At 41.8% G+C, this 12,214-nt stretch overlaps 1 protein-coding gene across 2 annotated transcripts in view; it reads left to right on the forward strand.

Annotated features, from left to right (window-relative positions):
• The window catches only part of KALRN (kalirin RhoGEF kinase), a 504,478-nt gene that overhangs the window by 392,917 nt on the left and 99,347 nt on the right, over positions 1-12,214 (forward strand). For both annotated transcript variants that reach the window (XM_027637175.1, XM_027637176.1), the window contains exon 35: positions 11,346-11,375. In XM_027637175.1, the coding sequence (XP_027492976.1) occupies positions 11,346-11,375 (30 nt within the window). The remainder of the gene's footprint in view (positions 1-11,345; positions 11,376-12,214) is intronic.

Here is a 12,214-nt window from a genome sequence, read left to right on the forward strand (position 1 = left end):
CTGTATGTAGGGATGCCAGTGAGTGGTAGAAATTTTTGCAAGAGAACCATCTGGGATTGTAATTGTCCAAATAGCCAATGTTGATAACCCATGGCATCCTAATAGAGACATATGATGTCAAATGCCTGCCAAGTTTCAAGGAGGTAGAAAAAAATAACTGGGTGATAAACGTTGTTTTCTGTAGAAGATGAAATTGTTTTTCACATGAAAGAAATAAGGTTTAGCTACATTAGTACTATTGCCATTGTGGTCTGTGTAAATACTCTGGAAATATCTATGAAGAACTATAATTCTCCTTGGCTTCAGTTTGGAAAATGTTGCACATTCATCTACATTTTTTTTACACTTATTACTGGTGATTTCAGCCTGACAGAGATATTTTGTGTGATTTGAAGTCTCTGTAGTATTGTTCAATTTTATTGGGGACTTCAGCTGGAAGGCTAGAAAAAGGCATTATAGACATTCTTGAAATAAGACTCTTCATAAGTCTTTACTATCACTGATAGGGAAACTGAGACATGGCAGAATCTATTGTCTAGTTTTGGAGGTGCTCTTCTTGCTTTCATCATTAATATCCATGAGATATGACTGTGGTCTCCATAATGAAGTTGCCATGTGCTTGGCATAACACAAAGAAAATAAGTGGAGACATGGAGTCTGGGAAATGGAATCAAGATTTTTATTTCCCAGTGACCCACATCCCTCTCCCCAGACATAACAGAGCATCCCACCCTGTAAGATGCTGCAGAATCATGTGATGAAATGGTCTAACCACATACTTAAATCCCTCTTCCTTTTTTGGGACTGCTGCTTCTTTTGCCTGATTGCGAGTACTCACATCAGTCCTGACTCACAAAATAGCACCCTTTGCAATTTAAGTCCTACTGATTTTTACTAAGCTTGTGCATAAATGTGGCTGCTCTTCTGTGCCTCTTTGTGCCTCTTGCATCAAACTCTGCAAATTCAGAAGGGAGCATAAGAGAGACATTTGTCAGTGTACAGAAATGTCTGTTTACCCCTTTACGTTTCTTTCTGGCTTTCTGTGCCAAACTTTCTCTTAAAAGTCTGTAATGTGGGGATTTGGGGGGGGGGGGGGAAGGAAGGAGCTTGCTGCTGCAGCTGGACAGTGGTACAGCAGTGACCAAAAACCTCTGTCTGTCTGCCAGGAGCAAACCTGCCTCTGAATACTGTTTTCCCTGAGTTTCTCTGTTTTCTGCAGGGACTTTTCAGACTTACTTTTCAGACTCTCTTTGCTTTTTTCCCATGTCTCAATGGTGCATATTACTGACAAAAATACCTTTGATATAGGAGAAGCAAATTTACTTATCTGCACTTTTGATCCATCCAGACATTAGTTATGGTACAATACGGAGCAGTGTGATAAAGAGTCCCTTTTTTTGCTGAAAGGACAGAAAGGGGACCCAGAAAGAAGAGAAGGAAACAGTGCAGGCTGTGATAAGTTAGGTACATGCTCTTAATAGGGTTACTACTTGCTAAGGCCTTGCATGTGAACCCTGAGAAGGAAAAATTATTTGTATTGTGTTTTTATCATTTTCTTGCAGAAATTTATCATTGAAAGAGCTACTGCCTTATAACCACAGTGTTAGGCATGGTGATGCAACAGTAAATTCCTATTTCATGCAGTAAAGGCTAATGCATTCTCTTTTACTTCAAGCATGTTTTCCCTCCACTTAGGACTCATTCTGGCAACCAGAGCATTTCAGCAGATTCTTCTTTAGATTGGGTGGGGATTAATGAGATTTGAATGCACAGCTCTGCTATTGCATTGCCTGGGATAGAGGAAATTGCTTACTTATTATTTATCATTCTTGTTTTATGAAAGGAAGCAGATGCTTATGCCAAAAATCTTACAGCATAGACGAGGTAATAGTGAATTCGTAAAAGAGAATTTGTTGGAGGACAAATACTGTGACTGAAAAAGGAAATATTCAGCCAAGAAAGTGTCCTGTTGGATGTTCAGGTTAAGTAGGTAGGATAATACAATGTTAATAGCTACAAGCACAAGTATGGCAGGCAGGCTGTGGATGTAAGAGTAATAGGAAGTGAAGTTGAAGCAAGTGCAGCAAAGATTAATAATTTTTTCCTTCATTTGAGGATTCTTCAGTACACAGTTTCAGAACCTGATCTCACATTCAAGTTTTGTATGGGAATTACTTGGTTTTATTACAAGTGCTGATCAGCACTGAAGGCTGTTTATCAACCAGGCCAGTCATTGCTGCTGGTATTCATCATCTTCTTTTGCCTACCCCCAGGCTCCCATGTTGCCATCTGTCCTCCGTCTCTGCAGCCCCAGCTCTACCACAGCCCTGTTCTTTTCCAGTGCTTCTATCCCTCCATGCATGGGCTCCTGTTGTCCCTCTTGCCTGCCCCTAGGATGCCATGAAATCCTTTGCTATTCCAGCTGAAACAAAGCAACTCAGATCCACTGTCAAACTCTATGGATTCACTGTAATAGAATTTTTTACTCAGTTTATCTTTATTTCCCAGTTACTAGCAAAAAATCAAACGTGGTTCCCTTGAGCACACATCTTTAGATCTGCTAATTAAGGATAAGATGGAGATTTAGCTGAGGGTTTTCAAAAGAGAGACAGAGGAAGTTAGTGTTCGGTTTACACTGAACGTCACTGACTTCAGGCTCTGGTCCTCCTCTGTGACTCTGAAATCCCCAGCAGTAACTCTAATTGAGCTGCCCTGAACGTGTCCTCCACAGAGCTTTATAGACACGCTGGATATGGTAATGTCAAATACTAAGTGTACTTGGATTACAGGCTAAAAACGTTACACTCCTCTACCAGAACCTTTTGTTTATCCTGGACACTGTTGTATTACATGTTGTCAAATACCCTGAGGATGTTTTAAGCTCAGGTCATGTCACCTTCCTCTGCATCCGTGGAGTGCGAAAGAGAAATATGGTTTTAGGGAACAAAAGAACACGTGTATGAGTGTTGTGGATAAACACAGACATCTGTCTGTGAAAATTGAGGCCTCCATATTGATTGAACTGAGTCTAGCAAGAACAGAAATGAACATATTTGTCCGGGAACAATTCACATTAAACAGTGATTGCACAGGCCAGAGTATTTTATTGGAAGTGTCTTCAGGGAAAGAAATTAAGCAGGAGTTGGGAATGTGCTTATCAATAGACCTTATTATTCTGCTCATCCTTTGATAAATGAACACAGCAAGTTCTTTCAGGCTCCTCTCAATCTTCTACTTGTTTGTGCTGGACTTCATTGATCCATATTTAGCCCTCCTGATAATGTGACATGACAGCAAATGTAAATGGCAAAGTCAATGAGCATTTCCTTTTAGTTGAAACAAAGCAAGTCAGATCAGCTATCAAACTCCTTGGATTTATATTCTTGTTTGAAATAGAATTTATTACCTTGTTAGAAACTAAAACAAAACACACCAAAAAAAAAAAAAGCGTGTGACCATTTTTTATTATTGTAGTTAAAGAAGAAAATTTTATGGGAGGAGTGTCCTTTGGGCATGCTTCAGTCAACTCTATCAAACAGAGTGGCCAAGAATGATAAAATTCAAAACCTGCAGCTGCTGGTTCCTTTGGGAGTCACATTACAGTAGTACAAGCAACAGTCTTTCATTTCAGAAGGGAAGCATATGATGGAGCCAAAGGCCTTTCAACACTATTTTAGGTAAGCTGATCTGCATAAAGGCCATTGTAATCTCTTGTGCTGCTCAGGTTTTAGGCGATATTTTCTTTCATAATGCTGTTTCTGTGTCCACTGAAAACATCTGCTTAGACGTGCCAGGCTCGATCGTGCACCCTGTTACATCACTTGGCAAATGAGGTCACCTCAAGTAAATAGCAGTATTATGGAGAAGGGAATGAAAGCCTCAGGATTTAACTGTGGGACTCAAACTGCAACTGTTGTGATGGCTGAAGATCATGCAGCAATGCTGGAAAGGCTTAGTGGGTGCAGTGCACAAGGCAAGCAATAGGGAGGACTCAAACTCAAGTAATCATCACTCCCAAGTTCCTTTTTTCTCAGTGCCAAACACTCTCTGAGGGCAAACTCCTGTGCTCAAAGTTGGCTTTGCTTCAAGCAGAGTTCATCCATGCAGCAGCAGTGGCCTGGTTTTATGTGATGATTAATGGGAACACTGAGGTGAAGCATATCATTAGGATGATACTTTAATATAACAACCAGTAAACTACCAGTATTGGAGAAAACAGACTGGGATAAAATGAGAAGGATCTGTGGGGTTGCCTGGCTGCCTCCAGCTGCTATCAGACTCACTGCAACCACCTCACCCAAACAGCATCCATAGTTTACATTGCACCCCCAGCCTCTTAAAGTGTGATTTAAATTTACCAGTAGCATTATTACTCTCAACTGATGAAAATTCATGGGCTGCATTGGGTGCAATAGAAATAGGCCCCAGATGGCCAGGCTGCCCTGAGCCCAGCCACATGCCCAGTGCAGTGCTGGGGCAGGGAAGTGGCCTCAGCCATCACATGTTCTTCCAGCCTGAAGCCTCCCTGGCAACTCTGCAGTGTGACACTTGCAAGGGGAGAAGGAGCAGGAAAATGTGCCAGCCAGGAGCAGGTCTTCCTTTGGCAGCTTGGAGAGGAACTCACTGTCATCATTCTTCCCAATGCATTTTCTGTATCTCAAATCTGGATTTACCTTTATGTTCTGTTAGACCAACCTACCACCGAAAATCATTCAAAGCAACTTCTCCAAATCCACCTTTGAATTAATTTTGGGCCTCAGGCCCTGATTTATAGTAATGGGACCTAGGGACCAACAATAAAAAAGAAAAATAGCAGCTATTAAATCTGTAAAAAGGAAATGACTTGAAAATGGAGAGGGATCCAAGCTAGCCTCTCCAGCAATGGCAGAGGGGAGTCAGACTTACAGGACCATATGGCCTAGACATAGTTTAAATAATCTCCTCCAATTAAAAACAAAGCCAGTTTTATGTAAAACATCTGTTCTACAAATTCATCAATTTGAGCAGAAAAAACATCAGGGGATATTTTAAATACTTCATTGTGGTTTTGGTTTCTTTGTTCAGATCCTCACCCATTTTGAGAAGCTAATATCCCTGAAGGAGGAGTGCTGGGATTTCCTATGATGCTACCAAGCATCAGTGCAGGCTTTTGCATTTCTGTGTGCTGTGCTCCCTATCCACGGTGCCTTCAGATATACAGCATTTATTATGGAGTTGTGTGTTCCAGAGCACCTGAGGCAGGCCAGTGAAGATCAGCAGAGGGTCTGCTGGAAGCTGGGCATGGCTGTCCACTGGAGAGGGTATTTATCTAATGCAATCAGTCTAATTTGTATCTAAAACACAGTGGCACTTGGCTACTGAATCCTGATTCTTCCATGCTAGCAGAGGTAAAGAAGAGAATATAAGATTATCACTTTTCTGCCTTCAAGCACTCACTTCTTGCATCAGGACCAGGAAAGCATAGCTTTGAAGCAATCTATAACTTCTAGTCTTGGAAATGTCTGCTTTTTGCTTGAACAGGGGAGGGAAGATCAGTCGCAAGTATTGTTTGAAATTTTATCACTTTTCATAATTTCATTAAAAGTGTAACTGTGCAGACAGCAATGTACCTGTCTAAAATAATTATCCAGATTATAAGGGAAATATAATCTGGGGAGATGTGTGTTGAGCAAAATTGATTCAGTGCACAAATTGAGATTCAGTTTGTTCTAAAGCATCCCTACATGATCTTACTGTGCTTTTCCTCTGAGTGTCATTTGTTTCCTTTCCAAGAGGGCATCATTCTGATGTTTCTCCTCTGGTTACTGTGAGCCATTGTTCCCAGTTCTTCAGGTAACTATATTCATTTTGCTGTAATTTAAAAGCTGAGGTGGCTAATCAGGGACCTGTAGGTCCTAATTATTCTCTGATGTTGATATAAGGGAAAACGTAGGTTCTCTGATGATAAACAATTAGTGGGGGGTTATACTCAGCTGGGAGCAAACAAGTCTTCTGTAAGATTTTTTCATTCCTCCCTTCTCAAAACTCTGGTCAAGGCTTAGATAAAGACAGATGTGTGTATTGCCCACCCTTTGCAAGAGCTCATATTCTTGTCCCTTGTTTTTCTAAAGCTTCTGTTGGACTTAAATTCTCCTTTTCCACCAGCATCAGGTATGTGATGCAGGCAGCTGGGTTTCTATTTTAAACTCATCAGCTGTGAAGAAAGATGTTTTACTGTGCACATTTTGCATCTGCTGTTTATACCTGAAGGTGTTTCATGAACTTCCTGGCCAGAACATGATCAGATTTTGTGTACTTGCTAGGAGTGTCTTGGGAATTGGTGTCTGATGAATCATCTGTGACTGGAACGTTTGATCCCTCAGATCAAGATTGCTCAGACTGTGGCGCACGTAGAAAAGAAAGCAACTAGTTGGTGCTTCCTGATCTCAATCTATTCTTGCATTTTTATTAACCCTGGGTGAGTTTAGAACATCTTGTGGTTGCAAAAGACAGCAGGTAGGGTTTACCTTGGAGGGTTTCAGCCATCTGCCTTGCTCACCTTTCTTACCCTCTGCAGCGCTGGCAGGGTTTTGGAGCCAGTCGTGCTGGCAGTGTGTCTGAGGAGCACAGGCAATATCTGCTCCATTTTGTGCCTCTCCAGGGAAGAAAAAGGAATGGAATTTGGGTACCAGCTCTTTGAGCCAAATACCATGAGGAAAATGTCAGTCTTATAGGATCAAACACAGACATGCTCTGGTTCAATTTGTTGAGTGAAACAAAGTGAATCTGGTTGTCTTTATCTTCAAAAGAATTTTTTATAGTTAGAAGTGCTGTTTCATTTGGATCGACTTTAGTCTTACTTTCTGGAAAAAAGGTTCTCGAAATAATTCAGACAGCTCCATTCAAGCTGTTCTGCAGATGTCAGCATATGCCATAGTCCAAAATCCAACACAGTCTATGGTTTTCTAGTGGAGACTCCAGCAAGAGATGCTGGACAGGAAAGGTATGTGCTATTTGAGACTATAACACCAAATTTCCTTTCTGTTAGCATATTTATATGTCCCACGTGCCATCTCTGTCTCTTCTTCCTACTGTGGAATAACTTGCTGTGTTTATATTTATAATGCTGCACATCCAGATGCCTCTCTTATCTCCTTGCTGAGAAGAGCAAAGATGGTACATTTGAACTACAGGATGTCACCATTATCCTAGCCATGTGTTTGACTAATTGGCTAAATATAAACAGACCTTCCCATGAAGCTCAAGCAGTGCTCCTCTCTGTTCAGTCAGACAAAACAGAAAGAGTGGGAAGCACCAAATCCATCTTAGTGGAAAATGGGTAGAGGGGCCTGAGGACTAAGAAAGACTCGGAGATGAGCCAGGTATTCCCCAGTGAATTTCCAATTCTGAACTCAGTCCAGAGCCATTCTACTGACCACAGTAGGTTATTCTTGATTCAGCTCATAGCTCCTGAAATACAGTCTGTCCCCACAGAAGCACCTCCATACAGATGCAATAAAGCAGTCACCAGAATTGCTGGAGCTCACAGTTCAGCATCCTTTAGAGCTGCAGAAGCTTTAGAGGCTGGAACATAGGTGACTCAGAGTTCACCCTCCAAACAGAGCCTGTTACAGAGTAAGAAAACTAAAGGAATTCTCTAGCACTGAAATTCCTCAAAGGCTTTTTCTGAATTTGATCTCTCACTCTCTAACCTCCCGGTAAAAAGAAAATCTCTATGATATTACAGAAATTTTCACAAGGAGCTCTGCGGGGGATAAGATTTCTCATGCCTGTCCTCCAGCTAGAGTGACAGCTCATGGATTTATTTCAGCACAGACAGAAACAACATCTAAGTGGTTTTATTCACTTTTTTTAAAGCTCTTGATAAAAATGCAAATCCCATTCTTGCTCCTACTGCCTCTCTCACCCTCTTGAAATAGGCTGTTTATGGTGACTAAATGCTTCTATCCAAAACTGGCTTTCATCCAAAACCAGATGGGCAGAAAGCCTAAAAGCAACAGAAAACTAGCAATTTATATTAAGCCACAGTGCTGCACCACACAGGATGCTTTGTTTAAACTAGCAGAGCTCTGTGTGCTATTCAATAGATGTAAATAACCAGCTAGTGTGGATTTCTACAACAATGTTGGCATATTTCAAAATACTTAAACAGACTTCAGACACGCACCTCCCAAATACCTGCTCACCCTATTACAGAGCTAATTGTTCCCACTTTATTTTCAACTGGATTGGATTTAGTACTACTTAAAATCTATTTTAGAGAGAAGGAAGGACAGCCTGTGACCTGATAGGTGTTTTCTGTCTGCAGTATGATGAAAAATATGCCTCTGGTGTTCAGCCTTACTTCCTCTGGCTGCTGCTTTGTGGCTGAAAACTAAACAGGTGCAGCAGTGGCCATGAACACACACTGTGATTCAGGAAATACCATCTCATGGTAATCCTGCACTAACCAGTACCTGCTGGTCCCTGGAGCTGAGCTGGCTCCTTCACTTGGAGCACCCTGGATGCCTCTGCAGCAGAGTATGACTGGTGCCTGGGATCATTTTGGTTGCTTGCACTTCACCCTCCTGCAGCTGATGGGCACTCAGGTGTTCCCAGGAGCAAAAAAGTTCATGTGAGTGACGGAGCTCGTTCACCAGGGTCAGTGTCTGACGTAAACTGCTCACATTGATGCTCTGAGGTGTGTGAGCAGTGTCCTGCAGCAGGGGGTCAATGGTGTGGTTGGGCCCTTGCCTGCACTGGTGACATAGGGCAGGGCTCCATTCTAGCTCAGGTTTGGCCTGTGGTAGAACATCCTCATGAAACACTTACATGCCGAGTGCACAGTGATGTTTTCTAGCCCAGGAGAACATGTGAAGGCAGAGGACGGGAGATGGTTTGCTGATGGCAGGCACTGTGGAGGCAGGCTGGGGCTGCTGCTGGCTTCTTTCAGGGCATATGGCTCCAGACTGCCTGGGGGCCCTCTTGCTTCCTCATTACATTTTGCTACTTGCTTCTTCCATTTCCTTTTCTTCCTGATTTTAAGGCTGTTGCTTGCTGTGCAATTCATTAGATCTGTCCCTGTGTCAGATCTTTCAGTTATGCCTTGTGCTCTGCAAAGGCATGTTGCATTGTTATTTTTATTTTTATGTGTCTCACCAATCTTGTTGTGCCATATACAGATTAGGGTGCTGTCTGGGTTTTAAATATATCCAGTCAGTGGCTTTAATGGTGGTTTTAATCACAGGAATAATAAAAGTGAACATTACATGTTAAAATATGAAGCCATTTACCTGTGAAGTTCAACCTTAAGGGCATTCTCTATTTTCTTTCTCTTTCCAAAACAAATGCAATATGTGTGAGAAAGCAGCAACCTATCTGTATTCCTATTTGTGTGCTCCAACATAGAGAGAAGCATGATGCGCTTCTCTGAGGCTTGAAAATTGCTCCCTAAAAACAAATTAAGTAACTAATGGCTTGAGCGATCACTTCATAGGTGAAAGGATTTCTGTCATCGGGAATCAGATGTATTTGCATTATTCCTCAGTGGCTTACAAATTGTGTATGTATTAGTATATTGTAAGTTTTCCAGAGAGATTACTTTGCTTTGGGCTAATTTGGTAAGTAAATGTTTTTTGTGGTGTGGTGGTCTGTAAGACACAGAACAGGCCTGAGAAACACTTGGAAGGCCTTGGGCAAAAGGAGGGACCTCCTTTTCTGTTCTTTGCAGGTGGCACCTAAAAATGATCTATGGGCCCCTACCTGAGCTAACTGCTTGTACCTACTATCTGCACCTACCTGTAAAACAGAAACTGCTTAATTCCACCTACCAAAGATGGGCTCTTTCCCAGAAAATGTGTTATTTTAGCACTGGCTCCAAGTGGTGAGTTGGAGCATACAGAAAACCCTGATCCACAGTTTCGTTCAGAGGTTGCTGGAGGAGCAGATAATATAAATTCATACTGCTTCCAGGAAGCTGAGGGAGGTTGGCTCCCTCCCTCACACATCAAAGGTATGCTTCTAAAGCCAGGGGGGTGAATGTCTCCCCTACTGAGGAAGAGCTTGATCACATCAGGTGCCAAGCAGCTCCTACAGGGGATGATTACTTCCAGTTCTCATTATATTAAATTGCTATTTTTAATGAGTCAGAGCAAACAGGCGCACAGGGTTGGATGGTACCTGAGGGTCATGGGGCACACCTGCATCCTCTGGGATAGTGTTTACAGGTGTTGCCCAAATGGAAGCATCTGTTTGTGTCACAGATGTTTAGTTATTTCAGAAGGCCTGTTAGGTTGGCTGCCTCTCAGGCCCCAGTGAGGAGGGCAGAATCACAGGCATGGAGCAGGCAGCTGCTTAGGGCAGCACTTCCCAGGCGGATGCTCCCTAGGAAATGTTTTGTTAGCCCCAAACTTCTCCAAGTGCTGTCTTGACCAGGCCTTTTCCCCTGGATTATTTCGGGGCTGTTTCACGTTTCCTGTCTAAGCAATAAAAATTACTTATGTTTCAAAATTCAATCTGAACCATCTGAAGAAAATTTTTTAATATTCTGTAACATCCTCTGCCTTTATTATTGAAAGCAGTGAGTCTTGGGATCTTGTCTGAACCAGCTCCTTCATGCCCAGACACTGCACCTCATCCTTAGATAAGCACTTTGAAGACAAGTGAGAGTTAATTCTTTATAGCAAATTCACTTGCTGTGTGATGGCAAACACGGACACCTAGTGGTACTCGGGGACAGGGCATGGAAATGCTCTAAATAGCTCTATGCGTGATAAGTTGATATAGCAGAGTATTTGTTCGCATGTTTTCCCCTAAAAGAAGGAGAGACTTGATTATTTTCAGAGAAGATATGATAGATGGCATAATTTGGGGGACAGAAAATTTACCTAGCAAGGAATAGTGGAAGAGTTAAGGGGAAATTCATCACATTTGGTGAGATTTGTCAGTGTATTTAGCAAGAAGTAATCAGTTTTTTTCCTGTGTCTTAAATATCCCACGGCATAAAAAATCAGATATCATATTGGATCAAGATTTCATACTCCCCAAATTAGTCCATAGCAAAGAAACCTCAACAAATGTAATAGCAATATCTTATTCTTACCATACCTGTGAATGTCTGTACTCCAGTTACATGGAGATTATGTCAGTGTGACAAGAGGTTGGTTTGCTGATAAACTGCCCAAATAGGTGCTAAAATGATCTCTTGTGTGCTTTCATCAACCCACTGAGCTCTTTCTGTCGGGATTAATGCCAGCAGTTTGTCTGAATGGCCTCAAACAGCTGCCGTGGTTTGTTTTGTTTGTTTTTTCTATTTATTTACAAATAATCTTTCAGAGAAATATTTCCTTCTTCTTCCCCAAATCTAGCATTTCGTCTACGGCAGAGACACAGGACAGGTGAGAACCAGTCCTTGTCCACTGACCCCTTTCTGTAACTGTGAATATCACCCCTGTGAGTGGGATTTCTCTCACATCTGCATTGGACACACAAACCCCTATGCCACTGAGTGGGGAGACAGGCTGTTCCCATGGGAGTGTGTATTCGGGGCTGCTTGGGCTAAGATAAGGGATTTTGAGATTGTACCAGCTGAAGAATAAAGTCTGTAGAAATGAATGTGATCTCCTCAAGGGTTCCCCCATTCAAGCTGATAAGCAGACCCCAGTTTTCACTGATCTTGCATCTTACAAGATTTATTCTAATTCAGTTGGATTGACAAGTTGTTCCTTTAAAAATATTGCATGTTATCCTTTGTTTTAGCTTCATATCCTAAGAAAATTAGGTTTATGGTATTATTCTGTTTTAAATCAGCTTGTTTACTATTCTCATCTTAATAACTTTTGGATCAGTGAACTAATTTCCATCAAAATTTCTACCAAGTGTGACACTGGAATAAGGACCTCAAAGATCTATGGATACTTCAGGGCAGTAGGCAGCATGTAGGACAAAGAAGGAGGGCCCCTAACGATGGGCAGACAGCAAGAAATCCACATTGCAGAGGAGCATTAAGAAAGATTCCTCATGCCAGAAAAACTTAGATTTGTTCTCACGCCTTTTTAGACACAAAAGAATCCAACTCTGAGATCCAAATCTGTAAAAAAACCCAAGCTTTGTTAAAAACAAGCTTGTGCAATCCCTTCTTCTATTTTGCTCTGCTGTATGCACAAGTGCTTATATATCCAGTCTCTGGTTATAGAGAGACTGTGATTACACAGAGACGAGAATTGTTCATCCAGAG

The sequence above is a fragment of the Corapipo altera genome, unplaced genomic scaffold, assembly GCF_003945725.1.
Source record: "Corapipo altera isolate COAL_440 unplaced genomic scaffold, ASM394572v1 45, whole genome shotgun sequence".
Lineage (NCBI taxonomy): Eukaryota > Metazoa > Chordata > Aves > Passeriformes > Pipridae > Corapipo > Corapipo altera.